This window comes from Apis cerana, linkage group LG4 (assembly GCF_029169275.1).
Source record: "Apis cerana isolate GH-2021 linkage group LG4, AcerK_1.0, whole genome shotgun sequence".
Classification (NCBI taxonomy): Eukaryota; Metazoa; Arthropoda; class Insecta; order Hymenoptera; family Apidae; genus Apis; species Apis cerana.
In genome coordinates this window covers 12,781,391-12,807,972 of record NC_083855.1, presented here as the reverse complement: position 1 = coordinate 12,807,972, position 26,582 = coordinate 12,781,391, and the positions used below count along the sequence as shown (strand labels likewise).

The window sequence follows — 26,582 nt, the reverse complement described above, 5'->3', positions numbered from 1 at the left end:
TTTTGTTCGTGTTAACGTTGCGTGTTTTTTTTCTCGTCGTTGTTGCACGTTCTTTATCGTTGTATCGGGGCGGCCGTTCAACGTCGTCGAAGGAGATGGGGAAAAAATTTGGAAAATTTTCTCGTGCTCGTTCCCGTCCTCGACGGAACCGAATTCTAAACTTCGATTCGGAAGAGAGAGGAAAAAAAAAAAAGAAAGAAATCGCTCCCTTGCTGTTTGATCCGATGAAACGATACAAACACGTGTCGCGCAATCGTTGGAGCATTCGTTTGTGTTTAATTCGGTGCCGTCGAGGAGTTAAGGAAAGAAAGAAAGAAAGACGGAGCACGAAGAGCAGGAAGATTCCTTGGACGGGGTTGATCGGTGTCCCCAGCCGAGAAACGCCACTACGAATCGTCTAACGCTCGTTTTGTCCTACCCGTAGACCTAGAAAAAGCCGAGTACCAGGTCTGAATCTCCTGAGGGAGATTCTGAACCCGGGCACACCGGACTCGTGCCGCGGTCGACCACTGGGTAAGATCTCGCGGGCGGCCGACGGCCGCTTCGTGGTGGCCGACTCGGCCCTCAGCTCGGCCAACAACAGCATCCTGGACGCGTCGAGCAGCGACGACGGCGGTTTCCTGCCGAAGCAGCGGCTGGCCAAGTCGTCGTGGAGGCGGCCACTGGTCGGCACCAGCCAGCTCAGCCTCAGGTCGGACGGGAGCGGTGTCTCGATCGGCGGCGGCATCCCCCCCTCGATGCACCACCACCACCACCACCACCACCACCACCACCACGGGACCGTGAACTCGTTGGCGAGGATAGCGCCGACCGTGTGCACCATCTCGTCGCCCAGGTTCTTGGCCAGCTCGCCGAGCGGCCCCCAAGTGCCGTGGACGCCGCTGTACTTCAGCGACCTGAGCTCGGTCAGGCAGCCATCCTCGGGCGGGGAACGCTCGTTCCCGACGCCGCCCGATTACCTGCAGCTTCGCAGCGTGCACCAGCGGTACAGCCAGGAGCTGCCCTCGCTGAAGGCGATACACGCCGAGTCGAGGAGGTTCGTGCCCGTCCAGCCGCTGGCCACCTCCTCGCCCCCCCAATCGGCGGGCAGGTCGAGGGCGAGGCTGCCGCCGAGGCACGCGAGGCACGCGAGGTCCGCCCCCGAGTTGGCCGCCTCGCCCGACCTCGAGACCTCGCCGGAGAGCAGGTCGAGCAGCTCGGGTTTCGGGAGCAAGAACACGTCGCAGCAGAATCAGAGCTCGAGGAGCGGAAGCACGGTGGCCGAGTGGAGGCCGCCTCCTTACAGGCCGCCACCCCCGCCCCTGGTCGGGCGCTGGCTGGAGCTCCAGGATCAAGCCAAAGTCGGGCACACGCACGTCCAGACCACGGCCGTGGACGCGGGCAGCGTGGACGGCCATTACGAGTTCGACCCTGTCTCGTGCACGCCCACCCCCACTTCCGCCTCCACCCCCACGAGGGAGGAGAGGCCGCCCGTCCACCAGATCCACGCCGTGCACGTGCCCCACCAGGTGCACACGGTTCATCATCAGACGCCGAGGTACAGCAGGGACAACATCGAGGCCAGGGTGCAAGCGATGAAGGCCGAGTTCCATCAATTTCGACAGCGGCAAGCGAGGAGAAGGCAGAGCGCCCATCTCGAGAGCGCGTGTTGAAGGGAGAGAGAGAGAGAGAGAGAGAGAGCACTGTTCCAAATACTCGTCGTCGCATCATCGAATTTCCACACGAGCAGCAGTTCGATCATCGGACGTGTCTTCGTTGCTTCTTTCGCTCCGGTGGCCGTCGATGGAGAGCGGGGAAGCGGGGCCGCTATCCCGAAACCTGTGGAGAAGAAACGAACGCGCGATTTTCGTATTCGTTCGGAGACCAACCGTTAAAAAAAAGCACAACGAGGATCATCGTACGCGATTCCAGTATAGGCAACTTCAAGTCAATTCTATCAGCTGGGCAACCATCTCTATAAAAACGTAGAAAGAAAAGAAAAAAAAATCGAAAAAAAAAAGAGAAAAAAAAAGAGAAAAGAAAAGGCTGTTAACGACAAACATCAGCTCAGGACATTATTAAATTTTCATCGATGAACGAACGACAAACGTAGTAGAACGAATGCGTTGTTAAGAAGAACCTATCTATCGTTCGAGTTCGATCGTTGTTGATTCGAGAGGAGACACCAGCGTTAGAAACGCAAGAAGCAGCAGGAGAAGGAGAAGGAGAAGGAGAGGGAGAAGGAGAAAGAAGAGGAGGAGGATCGACGCTCGATGGCGATTCGACGAAAGAAGAGAAGAAGAGGAAAAGAAAGAAGAAGAAGCGAGACGGAGACGATTCGAATTCGACGATCATTTATTATTGGTCATATCCCGCGTGGTACCAACGACGCCTACGTCCAATTCGAAGGACCGCGATTTTTAGCGTTACTAATATTATCGAGTATAGAGACATAGTCGGGGAATGGTTTCCAAGCAAAAGCGAGAAACGAGCGAGAACCGTTTCGTACCGATTAACTAAAATTATTATTCCGACCGACAGACTGCGCGATACGATCGGCATTGAATACGCGTGGAGGTTTTACTTTAGGGAAGAATGTTGATAAAAGAAAAAAAAAAAAAACGAGAGATGGCACGATACTCCCAAAGAATCTGTACCATGCTCCGTACTATACCTTTTAAAAACGACACGTAAGATTAACCTTAATCGTACACTGTAAGTATTACAATTAAAGGAAAACGGAAAAAAAATAAATAAATAAATAACGAAAAAAAAATAAATACGAAAGCGAATGCGAGACAACAAAAAAAAAAGAGGAAATAAGAAAAGACACGAGTAAGATAATCGAAGAATTACCACACACGTATACATACATACACACATGAGAAATTAAGTAATGAAAAAAGAAAAAAAAAAGAAAAAAAAAAAGAAAAAAAGAAGTTTAAAAAAAGTAAATTATATCGACGAGCAATGGACTCGAAACGTGATATTAGGCCGAAGCTTGCCTGGAGATTGCTTAAGGACTCACTCGTACTGCACTGCCTGTTTAGGGTTTCGCTAGCGACCCAACATATTATCGGCACAATAATTTTTCTTAAGCAAACGTAAACGAGAATAAAATAACGTTCTTTGAATCTATCGCGCGCGTCCTGACGGCCACGAGGCTTGCGTACACGTGCGTGCACGCTTTCCGCGATTATCGAGAACCGTTCACCGCCTTTCCCCTTCCCTCTCCTTCCCCCTCCTACCTCCTCCCTTTTACTCGGGTCAAACCTTTCGATCGGAACGACTTTTGCCACGCGCGAAAACTTCCCTTTCGGTCAACTGCCAGTGAATGCCGACGACGACGATGACGACGACGATGACGACGACGATGACGATACCGATGACGACGAAAAAAAAAGAAAAGAAAATTCCTCCTGATTCATTCCTGATTCATCCCGATTCCGTTGGTCCCGACGGGGAAAGCGTTCGCCACGCAAAAGCTCCTGTGACTGATTAAACGAACGATAAAATAAAACAAAACTGAAAGGAGACGACCGCTGCTAATCGTGCACTCGCGTGGATGCATCGCCCTTCGAATGCCGTGATCCGTGCATTATAGGAAGAAAACAATTATACACGCGTACACTCGTATCGACACACGACGTTAAATACGACGTACATTCTTACACTACTAAAATTATACATACAGACGAAGCGAAAAAGGATGAGCGCGAGAGAGGATGAGTGAACGATGGTGCGAATGAACACGGACACACGCGTAACACGAACACGTTCTTCGAGACCCACCTGATTTTCACCAAACGCATTCTATTAGGGGAAAAAAAGAAAAAAACGAAAAAAAAAAAAAAATAATCATCTCGAGTCGAGGACGAAGCTCGTGGTCGGCCCACAGAGTGTTCGAGGATGCGAAATACGGGCTAACTTCGATCGAGTTAAAAAAGAAACGCGACCTAAACGAAAATAAAGATCAAGATCTGACAAGTATTTTCCCGCGAGACGTTATGCGATATAAATATACATTATATATTAGGTACCGCGTTACTTCGATTTTCAATCGGAAACCGCTTCCAATTTCATTGCAACAATTTCTTATTTTTCTCCACCTTTTTTTTTTCTTTTCGTAAATCCTAATTTGATTCCCTCTTTTTCTTTTTTTTTTTTTTTATTAAGAATAAAAATGCGACCGCATGCGGAGCTATCGAATACTCTCTCGGCGCCGCGCAATTTCCCCTCGACGCCTCGGCATTTTAATTTTCTTTATAGTACAAAACAAACTTATTTATACGTACCTATTATACATACTTACTTATATTATATAAATATATATTAGCAAGGGCCCTACTCACGATTCAACTATACTTTTACGTTGAAAGGCGTAAAAACCGACAAAATGTAAACGACGATGCGGACGCTGTCGCGCAGAACGCTCTGTATAATTTTCTTCGTAACATGTAACCGAATACGTTGTGGCGCGGGATGAATGCTGTATTTTGCGCGTTTAGAGAGCGAGAGAACGGCGAGGATGTGTATGAGTTTACACGAATGTACTTACCTGCGTGCCTGAGTGAGAAAGAGCAGAGGAGAAGTAAGGGAGAGAAAGAGGCGACCAACGTTTCGAAGAAACGCAATAAAAATCTACAAACACGCGTGTAGCGATTAAATCGTGCGGAACGTAATGTCAGAAAGAGAAAGAGAGAGTGTACGTTGTGCGCGCGTGAGAGAGTGAGAGTGAGAATGTGAGAGACTGCAAGGGGAAAAGAAAGAGTGCGGAATAAACGAAGAAGAGAGGATAGAAAGAAAGAGAGAAAGATGATGAAACGGAGATGACGCGAAAGAGTACCAATATTCTAAAGTAATTCTAATGATTGAATTAATAATTTGATAATTAATCGATATTGTACATCGTAAACGACGTAGCGTGTAGGATATTAATCAACGAGAACTACGAACGCGGCGACGATAATTAATTCGTTAAATTAATTATTATTACTCGAGGAGAAGAAGCGTGATCGGGCCACGCTGCGATTTTCGATTTATTCGTTATTCGTTGTATCATAATAAAGTCGAATGTTAATAGGCGCGTCTCGATCAGGCTTACGATCATCTATAAATAATCTACGCCGCAACTGTCCACGCGATGCCGTCTATCTAACGAGAAGACGCGAATTCTCGCCGAAAATTGTCAAGCTCGAACATTCTCGTCCGAACGGGAAAAAAAGAAAAAGAAAAATAAAAAAAGAAAAAAAAAAACTAAAGGAATCGATCGGTAATCTTTTTATACGTCTAACGGCCATGATCGATTCGAATCATCCATCGTTTGTTCGTCGGAGCGGGAAATCGAGCTGGACGGGAGCACACGGCACCATGTGGAAAGTCGATGTGGTGGAGTAACGTGTCTAACCGAAGAAAGGGGAAGAAAAAAAAAGAAGAAGGACAAGAAGAAGAAAAAGAAGAATCGAGAACGTCGATCGATCGCCTCCGTGGATCGATGTTCTCGTCGACTTTTCTTCCTTCGTTTCGGGCTTTCGAGCCCGTTTAGACTGTCGAAGAAAAAAAAAAGAAAAATAGAAAAAAGGAAAAAAAAACTGGAAAAATCGAGCGAAAAAGGAGAAAGATCAACCAATCGATATAGGCGTATAAGTAAAGTGTAGATATATCATAGTTAGATACAACGATCTCAAGAGGACACCCAGTGTCGACGATCGCAATGAATCGAAAGGATGAGATGGAAACGGGGCATCCTCGACGATCGTAGAGGATGCCTCGGTTACAAATTTTCAGCGTAATCTCGTGGCACGTATTACCACGAATAATCGTTAAAGAATCTGAGATTTAGCAAGGAATTATATATATAAATATATATATATACATATATATATATATACATATATATATATATATATATATATATATATACATTATGTACGTGTATATGTATACAGAGATTGAAAAGAAGAATACGAGATTATTATAAAGGGAGAAACAATTAACAGTTTCGCGCGATCGCGTGTTAAATGAATAATATGGTTGAATCGTGAATCCGTTCGTGTAACGTTTGTCATCGTTGCATTCATTCTCGATAACTTGGTTTCCCATTCCGAATGGATTTATCGTTCTCTTGTCCTTTTTTCTTTTCTTTCTTGTTCATTTTCATACTTTCATCGCTCCATCGCCCATCCACACACACACATACACACACACACATATATATCCTCCCTCTTCCACTTTTTCTAACTTTTTTCACGCACTCCCTCTTTCTTCTCCCCTCTCTTCCCCCCCACTACCTCCGAGTCGTCACTTCACCTTCCTTCCTTTTTCTTTTCCTTCGTTACTCGTGACCTTAGTATCGTGTTATTTATTTAGAGTTCGAGCGAGTATAAACTTACCGCCGGATGTGGAAGAAATTAATTTAGGTATTCGCTCTTTTCACGTACCTGAAAGCCATCTGGCATAGCATATTTTTCCGAATCGCGAGTGAAATTCTTATCGCTCGAAAGCAGAACGTTATAGCGATACCACCAACGCGGGCCACATTACTGGAACAACATTACCGATTCGCGATCGAGCTCGAGATGGCGCGAGAGTCGGATCAATCGGTTAGCCATCACGTTCCAAACGATTTACGATTTTATTTTATTCGCACACCACGGTTTCCTACTATATTTACGATAGACTCGAAAGAACTCGCGAAAACATTGCACAAGATATATATATATATATGTATATATATATGTATATGTATATGTATGTATATATATATGTATATGTATATGTATGTATGTATATATATATATATCATCGAACCGCGCGATTAAAACGTCTAGAACATCTTTTCGATTATCTTTTTCGATCGCGCACATTTATACAGCGTCACTCGTGGCTAAATTTAAAATGGCTCTCGGGTACTGTACCGTAACGCTTCACTTCACGGTGGTTGCGATCTTTTCTCATCACCATCACGGTATTTCGCATTCTTTCGACGCGAGTTTTCCTTCGAAAATCGACGAAAACCGCAAAATCGATCGTTTGATGATGAAGAAAGTTCGAAAGAAAGAACGAAAGAGAGAGAAAGAGAGCGAGCGAGCGAGCGAGAGAAAGAGAGAGAGAGAGTGTGTGAGTAAAGGAAAGGAATGGGATTCTAGCGCCGCCAAATGAACGATCGTCGCAGTTCCAGATACGAGTTTTCGAGTGTTCAAAGGTCCATCGGCATCGAGTACACCGACGACAATTTAGCACAACGTCCAATCGTTCGTTGAACCGTGTTCATTGTTCGTTTTCGTTTGATGAAAAAAAGAAAAAAAAAACAAAATCCTTTGATTTACATTCGTACCGGCGTACGTATTCGTTCAATCGCCGGATACGTGCATTCGCGCGCGCGTGCATCATCCAATGTAATCTTCTTATCCTCACGTATCTTCTGTATCATCTGTCCCCTCGCTACTTTCGCTTATATGTTACATACATACATACACATACACATACACATACATATATACATACACCCGTACAACATACGTACACACACACACGCATTCGTACATACAAACAGACATATTAAACGTCCGTTTTCTCGCTGCACGCGCGACATCAAATCGAGCAACAAAAAAAAAGAAACACGAGAGAAAAGCGAAAAAAAGAAAGAGAAGAAAAAAAAGAAAAGGAAAAGGGAAACGAACGAGAGGCGCGTTTTCGTTAGTCACATTCGCGAGTGCTCGCTATTTCACCTCCATTTTTCACCGTTTTATTGATTGACCTATGCTTTCTCGCGAATCCCCCCCCCCCCCTCCCCCCACGAGAACTTCAAGACGTACTAACCTATAGGACAAATTGTAGACAAATTTATTATCAAATAAAAATGAAAAAATAAAGCGACGTTTGAAAGGAAAAAAAAAAAAAGAAAGTCTGTGTGAGATATATCTACGTTCATTCCAATCCCTTCTAGAAAAAAAGAAATATCGTGTATATATATATATATATTGCGCGATACTATGCGCAAGCGTAAAACTAAATAATGAGGCGTAAGTACGTAAGTAAATTCGTACGTATAGAATTCATAGAGACGATACGATACGGCACGAGTGCACGTGTGATCGATATCGATCGAGTAAAAGTTCGATTTACACGATATACGATATATATATATATATATATATATATATACATACGTTCGTAGGAATCGGAAAAAAAACGAGGCGAGCAAACGACTTCGTCCCATCGCATTAACACGTTGCTCGGCTTTTTAAAAATATATATGTATATATATATATATATATATATATATATATAGATATTACATAATTTATAACGTTCAAATTTAATAAATGCAAAGGTTATTTTAGAAATCTATCTTGGTCACGATACCTTCATTGGTGACAAAAATACGGAGCAGCCGATTAAACGTCGTATTGCGACGCGTCGGGAGGTTCGACGATCCCCGGCAATTTGTCTCGCGATAAAATCGTCGCTCGCCCAACCTGGCCCCGACGGTCTCTTTTTGTCTCTTTCCCTCTCTCTCTCGGGCGGAATTTCCAAGGAAGCGAGAAGGCATATTACATCGGTATTGGCCAAGGCAATAAGATCATTGCCAATTCAGGGCGAAATCAGGCCGTGGTAGAGAAGCGGGCCGCGCTTCGTGCACGCATATTTTCGTGGGCGGGAGAAGAGGCGCGGAATCTGGATGTTTGCGCGCGCGTGCCTCCGCGTTATTAAACGCGTACGGAACGTTTGCGCAACGCGTCTACGCCGCTGATTACCGGGAATTACCGCAATTTCCATGATTTCCCTCGATACCTCGATGCGTCGAAAAATCTGCGCGGATCGAGGCGGCTGCTCGAGGGAAGCGCCTTCGATCCTCGAAGGTCGTCGGGTGGGGAGGGGGAAAGGAGGAGAGCGAGGGAAAAAAGTGCGCGGGGAAGGGGGAGCGAGGATTTAAGCAGCGAGGCGAAGGCAGACGCGAGGCAGACGAAGCGTCGGTTCTCGCGTATTCCGGGCGAGGAACAGGGCGGTCAGGTGGACCAGGAACGTGTCCGTTCCCTTGCATAGCTGGTCGATGAAATAATACGATCGGTGTCATTATGCGCGCATTTATTTCCAGTGTCCCGGCCACGTCCAATCCTGGATCGTGATCCATGCGAATGGATCCATTATCTCAACAGCGTGACAAGGCTGTGGGCAGTCTGCTAATGCGGCAAGGGACGGATGTGACGTAATCTGAGGTCACCCACGCAAACGGCGCGCGCTGTGCCGGTGTGTAGTTTCGTCGTCGTCTTTTTTTTCATCATTTCGCATCATCGAGATTCCATCCTTTCCATTTCTTTCTCGCCCCCGATTCCTTGCATCCGTGTTTCGACGCGAGGGGATATTGTTATTCCGCTTTTGCTACTTTTTCTACGAGAATACGTGTCCCAGGATGTACTCGATTCGATAATCGCGATCGATGGTTCACCCTTTGCTTCGTACGACTCGAATCGTATCGCGCGGAATGAATTTGCACGAAAGAGAGGGAGAGAGGGAGGAGGAGAGCCGGACGAACGTGAAACAATGTTAAAAATCCAGAGGCGGAACTCGGCGTCTTCGTTACTCTCGAATGCGTAATTACGCTACGTGGGCGAACAAATAAAAGGGATCTCGGTTACACTGCGTTCCTCGGATCCTGAGTAATCGCGTTCAATTCCCGATCTCTCTCCCAGAATCTCTCTCGTCGGAGTAAATACAATCATTTCGAAACTACAGCCACGATTCTCGCCTCTGGGATTCTCTGCCGGGTTTCTCGCGCGTCGAGGGACGGGAAGAGGAGCCCGTTGCTCCTCTCCTCGTCGCTAAAGAGAAACCGCAAGAATCGCGTGGTACCTTGTGCGAACGCTCTCCCTCCAGCGAGCGGGCAGGCACAAGCGTGCCCCTTCCCGCTCGCTCGTTTCGCCGCTCGGCGTCGTATCCGCTCGGATTGAGCGAGGCGGAGCGATTACTCGTTTATCACCGCGACCACACTCGGCGAGAGAACGGACCGCACGGTGGACCGCAGCTCCGCGTAAGCCACGACACGTATATCCCTCCCTGCGTCGGGGATAAAAGACGTCGTTCCCTGAGGTCGCGTCGCGGGCGGATCGAACGGTTGGAGGAAGCGAACGGTTCGATCGTTCGGCGCTCGATCGACGAGGAGGAGGAGGAGGAGGAGGAGGATGCGTCGCGAGTGAACGGCTGCGAGCGCGGCGGAGGATGTGCTGATCGATTCGGATCGAAAGTGTCGCGTCCCATTTAAGCGTGGCTGGTCGTGGTTCGATGAGTGTCGGCGATGACAGATGTGTTTTGCTCCCGTGTTTCGTACGCCGCGTTCCTCGTCGGCCGCGAGCCGTGATTCGTATCTGATATCGCGTCCACTGTCCTCGAGAGACAGCTTCGAAATCGTCGAGAGTACCCAGAGTTGGTCGCGACCAAGGAAAATGAGCAAAGCGATTCTTGGCGTTCACCGCCTGTTGATAATCTTCCTTTGCTATCAAGGTGAGTATCCTCTCTCTCTCTCTCTCTCTGTTCTCGAAAGGAAACTCGAAGATCCAGCGCGTAACGCGCCGGAAAATTAACCAATTTGCTAAAATTGAGTCGAATCTCTATATATATATATATCATCGTTGGTTGTCACGCAATGGCATTCTCGCTTTTTCTCTTCCTTTCCATCGTCGAAACGGGGTTACAATCCGCTCCATTTTCCATTCTTAATTTTTCCAGCTACCGGGTACAGCTTGATACTGGAAGAGGAGAAGGAGCCGAATTATCTGAACGCAGGAGTGGGAGAGTACGCGGTGTTCAATTGCGATTTGGACTTTCCCCACGAAACACCGATACCGTACATCCTTCAATGGAATCGTGACGTAAGTCCGCCCGAGTTTTTTCCCCAAACTCGGAACAGGAGGCTGTGTACGAATTACGCAACGAAAACGCGACAAACGATAGCCTCGTCGTTGTTTCCCCTCCATTTGTTTACCTCGTTCTTACTTCGGTTTCCCGCAGAAATACGAGACTTGGACGCGCGTCTTGACGTATCCTATGATGTTGAAGGGAGGAGGGGAGGAAGACGTATCTCTTTTTCTTTTTTTCCACCGTCCTTCTTCCACGAGACGGGCGGACGGAGATTAACGAGGCGTGGAGATTAACGAGGCCGGATCGATCGAGGTTAAAACCGTGAGCGGAGGGCATTTTGTCGGCGCGTGAAATCGGGGCGCGGCGCTAGATCCGCGAATGTTGCGAAGTATCGAGAACGGTATTAGCTCGAATTCGATCCGCGTGGGAAGCGCGCGTGTCCCGATATCTCGATATGCGGTCGCGCCGATCTCCTCCTCCTTCTCGGGAACAGATGGAAATGGAAATCCTTTTCTTCTTTCTTACACGAAGGGGGAGCGAATTTGGAAATGGAAATCGTTCGATCTTCTTCTTCCTCTTCTCTTCCTCCTTTTTCTTTTGCTGCGCGAAGGGGAGAGCTCGGAGGCGGATGTTCGGGCGCGCGTGCAGCCGCGGGCCGGAAACAGAATTGAACATGGCCAGCGCATAAAATCAAGTGGAACTTAACCCGATTGGTCCCTGATGTGTATGCAAAACAGGTGCTCTCTCCTTCCCCTCCCCCTTCCCCTTACTGTCGAACAGCGCGGTAATTGGAGTACGGGACGCAAGGCTGCATTATATTTAGTGACGAGCCCGCGACACGAGGGGTCCAGCCAGTGGGTCACTGCTAACGCATTGTCAGACGATTAGGGCCGATTAGCGCCGTTTCGACCGCGAGGGGGTTCCACCATTTTTCCTTCTGTTCCTTTTCCTTTTCCCCTCATTTTCGCCGGGCGAAACTTCTCGGTTCCAGGGCAGGACGATCTTCTCGTGGTTTCACAACGGATACTCGACGGGGCTGGGGTACGAGGGCCGCGTGCACCTGCTGGAGGATGCCGCGGGCCGAGGTTACGGGCAGGGGAGCATCAATTTGACCAACATCCGGGAGAGCGACCAGGGATGGTACGAGTGCAGGGTCATCTTCCCGAACAGGACCCCGAACTCGAGGAACAACGGGACGTGGTTCCACCTCGCCATAGATGGTAAGGACCCGCGGCCCTTTCTCGTGTTAACCGGTTAATTCGATAAGCCGTCGAGGAATTGACGCGGTTAATAAGCTGACTAACCCTGTGTCTTGTGCACTGAAATGGGCCACGCTGCCGGACTACTACTACTACTAACGCTGGATCGAGCGGGAAATCTTCACCGTGGGCGGATTTCCCTTCGCAGCGAGGGAGCAAAGAGAAAGAGAGAAAAAAAGAAAAACGTTCGTTTGCTACCCCCGACCTTTTGCATCCCCTTTGCACCCCTCGGTCTCGAGAAAGAGGAGACACGATTCTCGAAATCGTCCCGCTTCGTTTCGATTAAACCGGATGACTCACTCGTTAACGGGGACGGAATTCTAGTGGTTTTTGCCCGCCAGAGTTCTGCTGCGCGTTAATGGGAAATTGAGTCATCGCGGTTGTTCGCGCGGCGGCGCGCCCCTTCCTTCCTTGAAAGAAAGAGAGGGAAGAGAGAGATGAGAAGAATCGTGGCTCCGTCTGAATTACGAGATAACATTAACGAAAAAAGAAAAGCGTTAAAGCATTGTTGATTTAACCAGAACGAAAAAAGAAAAGAAGAAAGAATATTACCCGAATATTATGATAATCCCGCTGACGCTTGACTAACCTGAAACTGGGCAGACTCGTTAAATCGTTCAACCCAGGTGCGTCGCCGTTTCCGACGTCTGTTCCAGGCGAGACTTTGCTGGCGGTTCCGCCCGTCAACAAGACCGTGATGGAAGGCGAGTCGGTTGACTTCGACTGCGTCGCCAAAGGGGAGAAGTCGATCGTCTCTTGGCTGCGAGAGGGGGTGGAAATCACGGAGATCGAGGTACAACCCCTCCTCTGCTTTCCGTTCCGATGAACGATAACGGAAAATTCGTGTGCAGGACTTGAAGAGGAGGGCGTCGATCGGCGAGGATGGCACGTTGACGATCAACTCGGCCGCTATGGGGGACCTCGGGGAGTACAGTTGCGTGGTTACAGGCGAGACCGGTGACCAGCAGAGCGCCTCCGCCTTCCTCAACGTGCAATGCAAGTATCAGGAACGTTCCTCTCCGCGAGTGGACTGCGATTGGAGGGGGGACGCACACTTTTTGCCCAGGAAGCGATATTAAAATATTACGTTAAAATATCAAACGACGTTTTCGCAGACAAGGCGAAAGTGATCTACGCTCCCCGAGAGGTGTACCTCCCCTACGGGAAACCGGCGCTTCTCGATTGCCACTTCAGGGCGAATCCGCCCCTGACGAATCTACGTTGGGAGAAGGATGGGTTTCTGTTCGATCCGTACAACGTTCAAGGCGTGTTCTACAGGAGGAACGGCTCCCTCTACTTCAGCAAGGTGGACGAAACTCATTCCGGAAGTTACACTTGCACGCCGTACAACGAGCTGGGCACCGAGGGGCCCAGTCCATCGATCACCGTGGCGAGTGGTCACCCTTTCTTCACATCTTCTTTATATCTCCCCCCGACTCCACTAATTCGAAAAAATAACTCGGACAGGTGGTGCAGAGGCCGCCCGTATTCACGGTCACCCCCCAACACTTGTACATAAGGAAGTTGGGAGAGAATTTGGAGATACCTTGCGACGCGAAGGACGGAGATCAATCTCACAGGCCGTCGATCGTTTGGTACAAGGTGAGTGCCACTTTCACCGCCAACTCCTCCCCTTATTAACGCGCGATTTCACGCGACAGGATGGCTCGCCAATACCGTTGACCAACAGAACCATTATAATCGGTGGCAACTTGACGATCGACAGGATACAAGAGCAGGACAGGGGATTGTACCAATGCGCGGTGAGCAACGAGGCCGCGACGGTGGTGGCGGACACCGAGTTGATGGTATTGAACGTCCCTCCAAGGGCGCCGTACAACTTGAGCGCCAACAGCAGCAACAACGCGGTCACGTTGACTTGGGTGCCGGGATACGTGAGACCCAAGATGGAATACTCGGTCTGGTAATAAGCGAAAATACCCTCCCTTCCCTTCGGTAAACGGTTAAACGTAAAGGAGACACGATTCCTCTCTTTCGTATGTGTGTGTAAAATTCAGGTACAGGCCGACCGACACCACCGAGTGGAGAACGATGAAGATCTTGTCGAGAAAAATCACCGAGGCGACGATAAACAATCTGAATCCGGGACGGGAGTACGAGTTCATGGTGCTTAGCCAGGACAAACACGGGGACGGGATGTTCAGTAAAACGTTGCGCATTTTCACCCAACCCAGTACGTATCGCATTCCCACAACGCGTTGTATATGCGTGGAAAATTACGTGTACGAAATATATTTCAGATTCGTTGGAGGAGAATTCGGCATCCGAGTATCGTAGTCCTCCAGGTAAGCTATTATACGCGACACTTTTAATTTCCTGTGCGTTTATACGTCTGATATTTCCGATGCGAAAGACGATCGGATGGGTCCACCGTTGAACGTGAGAGTGCAAGCGACCGTGCAAGGTTATCTGGTCACTTGGGAGCCCCCTGCTTACGGGAAGGAGCAAGTGAGACTGTACGCCGTTAGATGGTTCCGTGGGCCGTCCGAGCAGTTGTACGGCAGAGCGGAAACGACCGACACTTACTATTTGGGTAACTCTCGATACATGCGTCAATTCCGCGATATCCCGAATCATTTTTTCGTTTACGCTGTTCCAGTTAAAACGCTGGAGGAGGAGAGTTACTACACGTTCGAGGTGGCCGCTATGTCCATCTCGGACGACGTGGCAACGAGCGATCGCGTCAGTCTCGAAGTGCCGGCGTACCGTAGAAACAGAGCGATTTCGATGGGCATAGTGGCGGGGATAGGATTCCTGGCAGCCGCTCTGGCCGCGATATGGTGGGCGAGGAAACGTTTCTGTCAATCGTCCAACGAAAAATAAACAGTTATGGACAGTTAACGAATCGAGCGATCGAGTTATCCTCCGTTCGAAATTCGTTTTTTCCTTAAAGTAGCGACATCGGTAGATTAAGAAGGAGAAGGGGAAGGAGAAGGGGAAGGAGGAGAAGGAGAAAGGGAGGGGGAAGATGGCATCTCTCGGCTCTCGGTTGTAACCGTTTTTATGTAACATATTATCGATCGCAGAGATGGTCGTGGATGGTCGAGGGGAGGGATGGGGGACACCGTTTGAACGCTGCAAAAAGTTTCTTCTCTTTATGTACATCGTTTACGTAGATATAAGTTACGACTAATACGAGTGTTCTTGCGTTGCATCGTGTCACATTATGTATCGTTTAAAAGCTTTATTAGATAAGTGCACGTTTATTAAGGATTAGATCTGGCATTTGTTCATTATTCGGAGGTATATACGGAGCCGTGAGGAGCATAGGGGTTCTTAACCCGACGCGACGGCCGTTAATGCGTAACGGCCGACCGCGTCTCTCCCATACCAGATAACACTCGGCTAAACTACACGTTACTACACGTATATGTATACATCCGATATGTTTTTCTATTGTAAATAAATTGTGTCGATTACATTATTGTGCATTCCACGATACACGTATGATATATATATTACGGCGTACACGCCATTTTCCTTCCCGTCGGCTTGGAAATTGTTCCAACACGGCCGGTAATCGGCTTACCGCCTATTCGCTCGTTTGTTCGAGCCGAATCGCCAAGTATTTACATACGTAGAGCGCGGCTCGAGATCACGAGGGCATTCGTAAGGCTTCGTAGGCGACCGAACAACGGCCCGGCCGAGTCCAAATGATCCAGTGACGGATAGTACTTCACCGAGGAACGTTCCTGCTACGATTCTCTCGTATCCTCGTATTTTTGTTCGTGTCGAAAGTAAACACGAGATGGGATTATCCTCGTGCGATTACGCGATTAATAATCATCGAACTAAAGCAAACTGAAGCGATACGGACACCCGTTACAGGTAATCGTCGGATAAGATTTTTTTTTTCTCATTACGTAACGGCGATGAACTCGAGGGAGAAAGTTTTGGAAATTGTTTTTTCGAATCGTACCGAGACATCGTTGGAGACCATCGATGTCGGCCAAGAACGAAAACAGAACGATTATGTATCGGGTTAAATATCCGAGCGTACGGGCTCCCCACCGCCACTTTTATCGCTGGATGGATTACGTATCTGAGAATGAAAAAACTTTTACCAACGTCTTCTTCCACTACTTTTCAACTACTTTTCAGCGATGTGAATCCTCGAGATATGGGTAAGTTTTTTTTTTTTTATCTAGTGTAAACAAAGAAACTAACGCTTGCGACTCGGTCGAAGAGTGAGAATCGAAATTAAAAATATCCGTATCCTCTTACCGAATTATTATCATTACCATTGAATACATCAAATTTGATCGTAAATTTTAATATTGAGAGCGAATTCCAAAGTCACTTTTCACTTTCGAGGAGAAACTCGAATTCGGTCGATACGTACGGTTAAAGGCTTCGTGCGAGCAGCGAATTGGAAGGGGTAAACGGTCGAGGCACGGTCGTAGTTAATCGCAACGGAATCGTCGGGTCAATTAATGGACAGAAGCCGCTTCTTTACGCGGCCACTACTCGCGAATGATTACGCTCGCCAATGAAGAGATCAACGGCTTTGAAGCGAGGAAGGCGGAGAGAGAGCGGGGAGAGTTGAAAAGAGGCAACGAGGCACTTCTGTGGCTTACCACCTGTGTCGCGGGCGCAACCCTCCTTTTCCTCCCTCCGCGATAACCTCGAGTTCGGTTTTAGACGGTGTATTGTCTCGCCGTAAGTAAGCGCGTGTCCTATATATTTCTTCCACTCGTTCATCCCCTTCCATAAATATCGAGTAGTATCTCGACGAGAGTTGGAGCAGTGTCGGTGGTCAAGATTTAACCACGTAAAACGAGTCGAGAGAGAAGGGAGAAAAAAAAAGAAATAGAAAAACGTTCATATATCTTGTTCAAAGACGGTTAAGAGAAATATATTTTACTTATGGAGATAAGATTATATATATAAGTTGCGTCGGTAAATAAAATTTTTCGTTGCTTTTTTTTTCTTTTTTTTTTTTTTTTCGTACAAACTACTCGTACGAGTATTCCTTTGGATTGGTCACGCGTTATCGATTAATGCGATAACGAACGAAACTGTCCGCACACGGACAGCTTTGCGAACGATAATTGTATCCTTGACTGAGAAAATCAACGTAAGTTAAATAATTACAGTGACGGTACGATACGAAACGTTATATCAACAATGTTAACGTTAGTTGAAGTTCTGGACTGAATTGTGACGCGATTGAAAGATCGCGCGCTTCTATTTTTCTTTTTCTCTCTCTCTTCAATGCGAAAAATTGCGATAATTTCGAACGAACGCATCATTGGTCGATTTATTCGTGAATCGAGCGAGAGAACGGAATCGAAGCGATTGTCGGTAATTATAACTTTCCCGTTGTAAACCGAGCACGCATCGACGATTAATTTAAGACGAAACTGGCATTCGCGCATGGCTGGAACACGACGCTCGTATTTCGTGAGTCCAGCGGTTAAAGTTCGGTCGGACGGAAGTTAAAGTTCTGGCAGCCGCGCCACTCGTACCCGTAGTACTTACACACCAACGCTTCTCTACCAGCGCGAGCAACGTATTCACACACGTAGACGAAGCGTAAGGGATTCGTGAACGCTCGTTAAGAGGGAGAAAATTCTTGGAGAGTGTTTGGAAGAAGCGAGGCGGGCGCGGAGTGGCGAGGGTCGGAAGATACGAGCAAAGGAGAGAAATATCCCTAAGTGGAGGGGAGGCGGCCAATAGTCAGATTATATGCAGCCTGTTGATTCATTGGACGCAGCAGTAACAGCGGTACTGTATACAACCTCAGATGTTAGAGCCGAGGTGATTGAGCTTGATCGATAATCTCGTTATAGTTGTTTTGTTTCGCGTTATCGGTGTTTCGTGACCGAAGAACGAGCTCTCCTCCTCTCTCGACCATCGGAAGGGATCGTGGTGTGAACGGTGCGTGAAACGAGTAAGTCGATCATGTATCGCGGTATTTTATTGTCATTCGGCCGCCTAGTAAACGATACACCCGTTTACATTTTCGACGAGAAACGTTGGAAACGTGACAAAGGACAGTCACGTGTCAAAGTTCGTGTCAACGGTTGCCAACTCTCGTTCGATCCGTAAATTGTCGCCGCCGCCGTCGTCGCGCGTTCACTCGGTAAAGTTTCCGAGTGAACCGAGCTTAAGATTCGCAACAGATAATAACAATAATAACAATGGCATTAACCATTACAATCGGGTGATGGGGCACCACGTGTGTACGAATATTTATCTCGAAAGGAAACGAGATGTTTTAACGAGGAAACAATTTGTCATTGGCCAATTGCTCCGTGGCGAGGATCAACAACTGGCGCGAGAACAGCGTTGCGGTACAACGAAAAATTTGTGATTCGCCGATAATTCAACGTCTCGTTGCCCTTACGAAATATTCGACGAGCAACGGATTCTTTTTTTATTCTTTCCAAATAACCTTCCGCGGTATACGATACCGCGTTATCTCTGTGTAACGCGAATTAGCGTGGAAACGTGAACGAAAAAAAAGCAAACTCGATCGGGAAGAAACGAGAGGTCAAGCGATGACACCGAGAAGCGAAAACAGAAGATCGAATTCGAAAACGATAGAAAAGAACGTACTAGATTCGTGTCTTTTGTCGCGATATGAACCGTATTACACCATAGTGAACCGATAAACGAGCTTCCATTATGAGCTTTCCTACACTACGAAACGCGCTGCTGAATCTCTATCGCTCTCGATATATATAAACGCACACACGATTATTGCACGTACCGTGTATTTGTTATGCTCGATTCTCGCGTTCAATTACCTTATTTTGTCTATCGGTAGTATATATACCGCTGTGCGCCTCCAAGTCGAAAGTTTTCCGATATATCGCGCGATTGTAAGATGGAAAATGAATTGATTACGCGCGATGAAAATTTCGAGAAGAATGCAGAGTAATGAAACGTAACGAGGAAATGAAAAAAAAGAAAATCGGAGAAACGCGTCACGAGTGGAAATGGTAAAAATACTTTGAACGATACTTCTGAACGTATGATGATCCGGTAAAAAATTAATCAGAAAAAAAAAGTCGTAAACATAACGCGTGGCTTTGAGCAATTTGTATATATTGAAAAGAAATATTTGTCAAAGATCAAAGTTATATGCAATTTTTCCGCTGCATCTCGCTTCATTAAAGATTTATTGGAAAGATTGGATGTATTGGGAAATTATGCAAAGCATACGGAACGTGCATCGATGCGAATAAATCAACCAAATCGTTTTTTCACGCAGTCGTCACGTACAATAAGATTTACTATTATATTTTTACTTATTGCGGGTTATTTCATTGATTATTTAAACGATATTCCTCTGATTGTAAGAATTTATATGGAATATTGTAAAATTAATTATCGCTAATACGCGTGTGCGTCACGAAATTTATATTTTCTCGTCCATTTTAAAAGATGCATATTTGTTTTCTTTTTTTTTATTGTTCTTTTATTACCATCTTTTTTTATTACATTGCAGAATTATTTTTCTAATGTAACGCATGAAAAGAAATTTTTCTTCTCGAAGAAACTTAATATTAATAAAGCGCTTGTGCGCGCTTTAATATTTTTGCTTCAGCTGCATAAAATCTTTAAATATAGATCGGACTACGGATCGTGTTATTTTGTTTCATTTTTATGGACAATTGTGCGCCACGATTTGTCGCGATTATAATTTTTACGAATTTAAACCGAATTGGCGAAAGAAAGGAAAAGAAAAGCGATGATTACGATAAATCGATGAAATAAATTAAAAGAATAATCGTAAAACGCGTAGATACAATTCCAATTGGAGGTGAAGAGCGCATCATAGCGATAGTGATTCTCCAAGTTAAATGTCAGGTAACCGTGAGTTCAAATTCTCAACGGTTTTTACGATCACGGTTCCCTCGCAGCGTAACGAAGTTGTCGTTTCCAACTGTCGGCAAACGCATCGTGTGTACCATGGAAGCATGAATCACTCGAGGAAAAAGAGCGTAAGAAAATAGCTCAATGACTGGTTGATTAGATAAATTTTATGCTTGCTTCAGATTTCGTGGTGTGAAGGAGAGAGAAGAAGGGAAAGGAGAGAGAGGAAGGGAAAGAAGAGCGACCGGCGCCACATCCGATCGACGAATACACCGCCATTCTCTGTCATCTGACTTTCCACGTGCACGAGCTTCGTTCACCATGAGGCCTTGGACTAACAAGTCCCTCGGCCTTGGTTTTCTCGGCTTACTTCTCATCGTGTCGGGCGCTGTTCTCTATTTCACTTCGTCCGCCATTTTTCATTATATTCTTCAAAAGGTGAGCGTCCAAAAATTCGATTTTCGCGCGGTAAACGAATTCTGCTTCTTCTCCGTGATTTCCACGTCGAGTTCGAATCGATCAATCATTTCATTTGATTAGAAACTTATGTTGTGTAATTGTGACGCTTTAATTTTTGCCAATCGAGAGATAGGATAGCCTATTTTTATCTCTCTATTGTTATCTCTCTACGCTTAATCGGCGAGATCTTATTTTCCATTTTGATTAAATAGAAGATAAAAATCGTTCCTCCTCTCTTTCGACGGTGGATCGAATTTTCGATGAAAATAACAGTAGAGAGACTTTCTCGACGAATACAAGATATTCTTAGTCGGCAGTCTCGCTTGTGTCTCGTCGTTATTCCCAACGCGATTGGAAAAGTGGTTGATTGTTCAATTAATTGACGTATCTCTTTAGAGTTGCGCTAGACGAATAATTTTTCATTGCGAAGAAACGTGCATAGCGTACAACTCCGGCCAGTAAAGGTCGCGCTCGTTCACAACAAACAACAGTATTTTTAATCTTTCGACGGACTTGCGTGAATAACGAACGAATCGTTGTCCACAGCAATTTAGAAAACATGTACGCGATCTTTGATGGGAAAAAAACTGCAATTTTCTGTTTTGTATCGTCAGGAAATACCGTTAACGACAACATCGAAAGCGTTCGAAGTGTGGAACGACACGAGCGGCTTGCCACCCATGTATTTTAAGATTCGTTTCTTCAATTGGACCAATCCAGAGGAGTTGAAGACGCCTGGGAAGAAGCCCAACTTCGTCGAGCTCGGTCCTTACGTGTTTCGGTAAGGTTTGCCTCGCAGCATGCACGATTCGACAACGAAGCGGGTCGATGATGAAACGTAGCGTGTGGTATCGATTAATCACCATCATTCGTTCCGAGTTGTCGCGGAAATCGAAGAATCGAAAGGAGGGGAGAGGGAAGGGGCGACGTTGCGGTCGAACCGGAAACCGTTGCGTAAAAGTAAATTGTTACCCGTACGATATAGAAAAACACGGCGTTCGTATAATATAATGGATATAATCCTTTCGTGTACGGATCGCGAAAAAGGAAGAGAACCCGTTTGCATGGGGAAGAGTGGACGTAAAATTGAATCGAACTTTTGACACGAGGGCATGACAGATCGACCTAATCACGATAAGAAACGAACGTATCCAGTTAACCTCGTGATATTGACATCTTAATGAGTGGTGAAAACTCGACGACCAGTCCCGGCCGTTTTAACGAAGCCGAGTTACCGCGTGGGAGGGTTTAAACGTTGCACGTAACCATTCCGCCTTTGGTAATTGCTTTCTCTCTCGAGCAGTATTAAAAATGCTGCTTTTAATCGGTACGATTTTTTTTCGAAACGAGGAATGCGAATCGTTCGAGTTAACTATTTTGAGAAGAGGAGAGGAGAGAAGAGAGGAAAAGCGAGCGTTTCGAGCCCCTTCTAAACGCTTACGTAATAAAAATTACGCCGGTAACGATAAGGGAATGTTAGCGGATCGCGAGGTGCATCTACGAATCCGTCCGCTTAACCGGCAATGATTGTCGCGTCAAATCTAATCAACGGTACACGCAAGAATATATAGACTGATGCGGCGAATCACAGTTTTCTAATCACGAGCGCGTCGCTTAATTGAGCGTTGCTCGACGTCCAACGCAACTAACTATTCTCTCTTCTTGATTACAGTCATGAGTGGCGTCGTTCACGTAACTTTTGCCATTTTTCTTCACCCGATCTCCCTGCTTAACGTTCCTGCATTCGTTTAAATAACACGTTGCTCCAGTTGGACGATCCCAATTATGCGTAAATGTGATTGCGAATTTTTTTTTTTATCGAAATACGCTTCGTTATTCATAACGAATCGCCGTATGATTACAGGAAGTTACGTAAAAAGAAAAAAAAGTAATAAACGTTCGATCTCGATCACAATTCCGTGAGCGTGTTACGCTTTTTTCGAAGTAGATGGAATAATAATATATTGCGCGATTCATTGTGCGTACGTATATCGAAATTTCAGGGAGATCAGGCAAAAAGCAGACGTGGTATTCCACCCTGAGAATCACACGGTCAGCTACTTCAACCGTCGATGGTGGTTCTTCGAGCCGGAGCTTACGAACGGTTCCCTGAACGATCGCGTCACGCAACTGAATACCGTGGCGATCGTGAGTAAAATTCAATTTTTCAATTTTACCCCGACCGATTTACGATTCACGATCGCAACCCGTTTCAGTCGGCGAAACACAAGGTACGATACTGGGCCGATGCGCTGCAAAGTACCCTTTCGTTGATGCTCGCGACATCGAACGTGCACATCACGAAGACGGTAGACGAGCTGTTGTTCCGCGGTTACGAGGACTCGTTGATCGAGATTGGAAGAATGGCGGCCATAGCGGACGACATACCACCCTTCGACAAATTCGGATGGTTTTACATGGTAAGATGTTATCGAACGAACAGTAAGTAACTAAAATTGTTTATCTAATAGTGTCGAGGGCGTGCAGAAGGTCGAAGATGCGATTTGCGCTGTTGTAGCAACGGCATTGCAGCCGGCTATAAATTATTCGCAGCGAGACTTAAATTAGTACTGAATAGGACAGGTCACGTGTAGGTCGGTGAATGACAAATGAAAAGCAATGGGAGGCATATTATGTATTAATTTGTTACGTCACTCGTGTACCTACATTTGCGGCGGATTAATCCTACGATATATCTTATTCTGTCCGCGCCTTTTCCCTTTCCTTTTTTTTTCAAAGATCATTGGAAACGAAAGCTCTCGCCCTCGTTAACATGAATCGCGTCGCTCTTTCAGAGGAACGGCTCGACAACGTTCGATGGCCACTTCAACATGGACACGGGCACCGACGACGTCGCCAACTTCGGCCAAGTGAAGAAATGGAATTATCGAGACACGAGCAAATTGTTCAATAGCCCGTGCAACGTGGTCGAGGGAAGCGCGGGAGAGTTTTGGCCGCCGTACAGAGAGAAGGACGAGATCGTTTTGTTCAGCGGCGATCTGTGCAGGTCAGTCGTGCCTCTACGTACTCCGCGCTAATTAGTCTCGTCTGTCGAAACGGACAAAATTAAACGCCGACGAGAAGCTTTGTTGCCGAGCATCCTCCTCATTGACCTTCGAGAGACACGTAAATTGGATCGTCCGGTAATCCCGTTTACACGCGATGACTCTCTTCTTCCTCCCACTGGTGAAGGATGAAGTTTTGATAAGTTTTCCATCGTTCGATTCGAATTCAGATCGATTCCCCTTCTCTTCCGTTCGTTCCATTCCAGACCGTTGACGTACGAGTACGCGCAGACGAGTTATCACATGGGATTGGAGGGATATCGTTACGTGCTGGGCGAGAAGACGTTGGGGAACAACACGAAACGACGCTATCCCCACGAACAGGCCAAGTATTTCGAGCAGACCACCACCACCGAGGACTTTTTCGATGCCGAACACTCGACCGAGACCACCGATCCTCCGGAACAGGATCCGGACGTGGTAAACATAGGCAATTGCTTCTGCAACGGGAGATGCAGTCCTGCTGGTTTGATGAACGTCAGCTCGTGCCGACACGGAGCTCCTGTATTCGCCAGCCTGCCCTATTTCAACAGAGGCGAGCCGAGCCTCAGGGAACGGATAACCGGACTCGTCGAGCCCAACGAGGAATACGATTCGTACATAATTCTCGAACCGGTAAGTTACCCAGGTTTCCCCCTCCTCTATCTTTCCATCCATTTATCCATTCATCCAACTTGCCCAACCTCGAATCTTCGTACATCTCATCGATATTTAAACGACTAAATACTTTATTCCGTTCCGTTTTTCGTTCCACCGCGAAAGCAAAATATCGTGTAAAGAGATAAATACTGTTCGCTGCTGGAAAAAAGTCTCGCGGGACGGCACAGGGGCAAGAGGAGTCCTTCGCTAGGACCGTTTATCCCCACTTCAAACGCTTTGTTGACAAACTTAGCACCAGTACGTAATAGTGAGAGAGCTATAACTCGAGCTACTACAATCATTTAAAACTGGAAACTGAAATTTTCGAAACTATCTACGTCTATCTTATTTGTATATATTTTGCAATTATTATCTTAACTACTCGAACATGAAATTATATTTATGAATTAAACTATCGTTACGAATTGTAATTAGCCTACGCATATCATTAAAAATAAAATTTTTATATTATAATTCATATACTAGAATAATTTATATATTAGAATATTCTGAATTCTATGTTTACGTTAATGCATCGAAGTTTAGATACGGATCGTTGTTTTGAATTAGTTATGTGATATCATGGTAGAGACAAAAATGTATGTGAAAGTAGGCGTTTCCTTCCATATTAACCAATCAGACCTTCCATTCCTTCCGCGAGACTTTTTCCCACCAATAAACAGCAAGTAACGAATAAGCAATTGACTTTTTTCAGACAACGGGCATTCCTCTCAAGGTTTCCGCCAAGTTTCAGATCAATATACTGCTAGAACCGTCAAAGACAGTGACGTAAGTGCGTTTCCAACGATGATCAGATCGACGAATAAGTGTGTATTTACGATAGATTTCTGTTTTAGACTTTACAAATCTGTGCCCACCATTTACTTTCCGGTGATGTGGTTCTCGTTGGAGGTCGAAGCGACCGAGAAGTTCGTTAACGATTTGAAGAAATTTTTGTCCTTGCCCAGCGTATGTATATACGCTGGTGTAATTATGATCCTCGTTGGATCGCTCATAATTCTAACAATGGTTGTATTATACCTGTTAAACAGGCAACGCGCCACTTCGATAGCTATCGACAAGGTAAGGAAATTGTTTAACACGAAATTTGCATCCAGTATTACGTATTTAAGATCTTATCGTTCTCGCGACAGAGCGTGAAGCAAGAGATGGCATCGACGAAGAAATCGGAACTGGTTTACTTGGACAAGAATAACACGGGCGACGACGTACACGTGAGAAACGATCGGAAATTGTATCCTAACTCGATCGAGTGTTTTAACATGGATCTACAATCGAAGCTACAGACTCAAAAATAGAAATAAAGAAAACGAAACGTGCGTCGATCGGATGTCTATGCTCGATAGATGGCAATTGACGATCGAAGGATTTTCTCTTTGCGAAAAAGCGTTCGTTGTTTGAACGCTATGTTGGCTATGCGAATTAAGCGAAGATTCTTGTGCGATGAGTTTTGATATATATATATATATATCAAAATATAGGGAAGTAGGATCGCCAATTTTAGGTTGACATTTCAACCGGATTTTGTATCAAATTTAAAATCGTAGGCAAAATTAATTAATGTCTATATAACGAAAAATATGGACGTATATAATCGCTATCGGATGTAGAATCTTTCGTGTTTTCAATCGTTTTGATGATAAAACGAAAGTGCAGCATGATTATATCTCCGCCAAGTATCCGAAAAGAGTTTGCATCGATTCGACGATAGTACGTATCTTTATTATTGAATAAAAACGGAATATAATTATGTATTTGCGACGAGAGCGCGAACGATGCTTCGATAATTAACATTTATTGATAGAAATAGAATTTGAAATCGGATACCTTCGGTTCGAGTTTAATAGCGAGCGTAATTATACATGTAAATAGATAGATAAATGGGACCAAGGAACTTTTAACTCTGCTCAACCGTAAAACATCGGTTATACTCGTTAAGCTACAATCGAAGATAACGAGACACGTCAATTAGGCCAAACTTTATTTTCATGGCCGTCGTTCAACGTATTGGTTGTGTCTACGGTTAGTATACGAATGAATAATAATATTATCGCCGATATCAATGTTCCTATCGTTCCGAATACTACTTTTGTGCCAAACTTATCGAGAAACCTGTTAAGTTTTTTACTTGTTCGTAAGATTGCCATGAATGCCAACGATTTATATAAATCAAACGTGATACATATATTGCGAGATTTAAATCGGTATACGATAGTTAGATATTATCGTATATTAGATATATTCTAACTACAAAAAAATACGTCTGTCCATTCTAAAACCGTACGATTTTGTATTGTATTTTAATAAAAAAATCCAAATTTTTATCAAATCTTTATAATTATTCAAACGTTGCGTATGGAATATCCTTTTCATTCCTTTTCGCAACAATTTTTTAAAAATAAAAACGGAGACCAAGTCATATTCATGATGCAATTAAATTATGCTTTTTATCATC

The 26,582-nt window shown here is 45.7% G+C and overlaps 3 protein-coding genes across 33 annotated transcripts in view; all 3 read left to right on the top strand.

Annotated features, from left to right (window-relative positions):
- LOC108000823 (protein turtle) overlaps positions 1–7,885 on the top strand; it is a 100,592-nt gene extending 92,707 nt beyond the window's left edge. For all 19 annotated transcript variants that reach the window (XM_062074514.1, XM_062074524.1, XM_062074519.1 and 16 more), the window contains one exon: positions 425–7,885. In XM_062074514.1, coding sequence (XP_061930498.1) covers positions 425–1,652 — 1,228 coding nt within the window. In that variant the 3' untranslated portion in view covers positions 1,653–7,885. The remainder of the gene's footprint in view (positions 1–424) is intronic.
- Positions 7,886–9,637: 1,752 nt separating this feature from the next.
- On the top strand, positions 9,638–15,540 carry LOC108000858 (protein borderless). Of its 4 annotated transcripts, none has more exons than XM_017061508.2 (12): positions 9,638–10,482; positions 10,708–10,850; positions 11,831–12,059; positions 12,725–12,891; positions 12,950–13,094; positions 13,214–13,488; positions 13,566–13,700; positions 13,760–14,022; positions 14,117–14,292; positions 14,360–14,404; positions 14,473–14,652; positions 14,719–15,540. In XM_017061508.2, the coding sequence occupies exons 1-12, from the start codon at positions 10,284–10,286 to the stop codon at positions 14,940–14,942; spliced, it is 2,181 nt and encodes a 726-aa protein (XP_016916997.1). In that variant the 5' UTR covers positions 9,638–10,283; the 3' UTR covers positions 14,943–15,540. The 4 variants fall into 4 exon arrangements, with proteins under 4 accessions (XP_016916997.1, XP_016916998.1, XP_061930518.1 ...); XM_017061509.2 differs by having other exon boundaries at positions 9,857–10,482; positions 12,755–12,891; XM_062074534.1 differs by having other exon boundaries at positions 9,857–10,482; positions 12,755–12,891; positions 14,473–15,540.
- A 64-nt stretch (positions 15,541–15,604) lies between these two features.
- Positions 15,605–26,456, top strand: LOC108000859 (protein croquemort). Of its 10 annotated transcripts, none has more exons than XM_017061512.3 (10): positions 15,605–16,243; positions 20,126–20,381; positions 21,017–21,183; positions 22,406–22,550; positions 22,619–22,822; positions 23,198–23,409; positions 23,674–24,082; positions 24,822–24,895; positions 24,964–25,189; positions 25,261–26,456. In XM_017061512.3, exons 1-10 carry the CDS (start codon positions 16,062–16,064, stop codon positions 25,423–25,425), a joined length of 2,040 nt encoding a protein of 679 aa, XP_016917001.2. In that variant the 5' UTR covers positions 15,605–16,061; the 3' UTR covers positions 25,426–26,456. The 10 variants fall into 10 exon arrangements, with proteins under 10 accessions (XP_016917001.2, XP_028523971.1, XP_061930521.1 ...); XM_028668170.2 differs by having other exon boundaries at positions 15,785–15,947; XM_062074537.1 differs by having other exon boundaries at positions 15,785–17,846.
- The last annotated feature ends 126 nt before the right edge of the window (positions 26,457–26,582 follow it).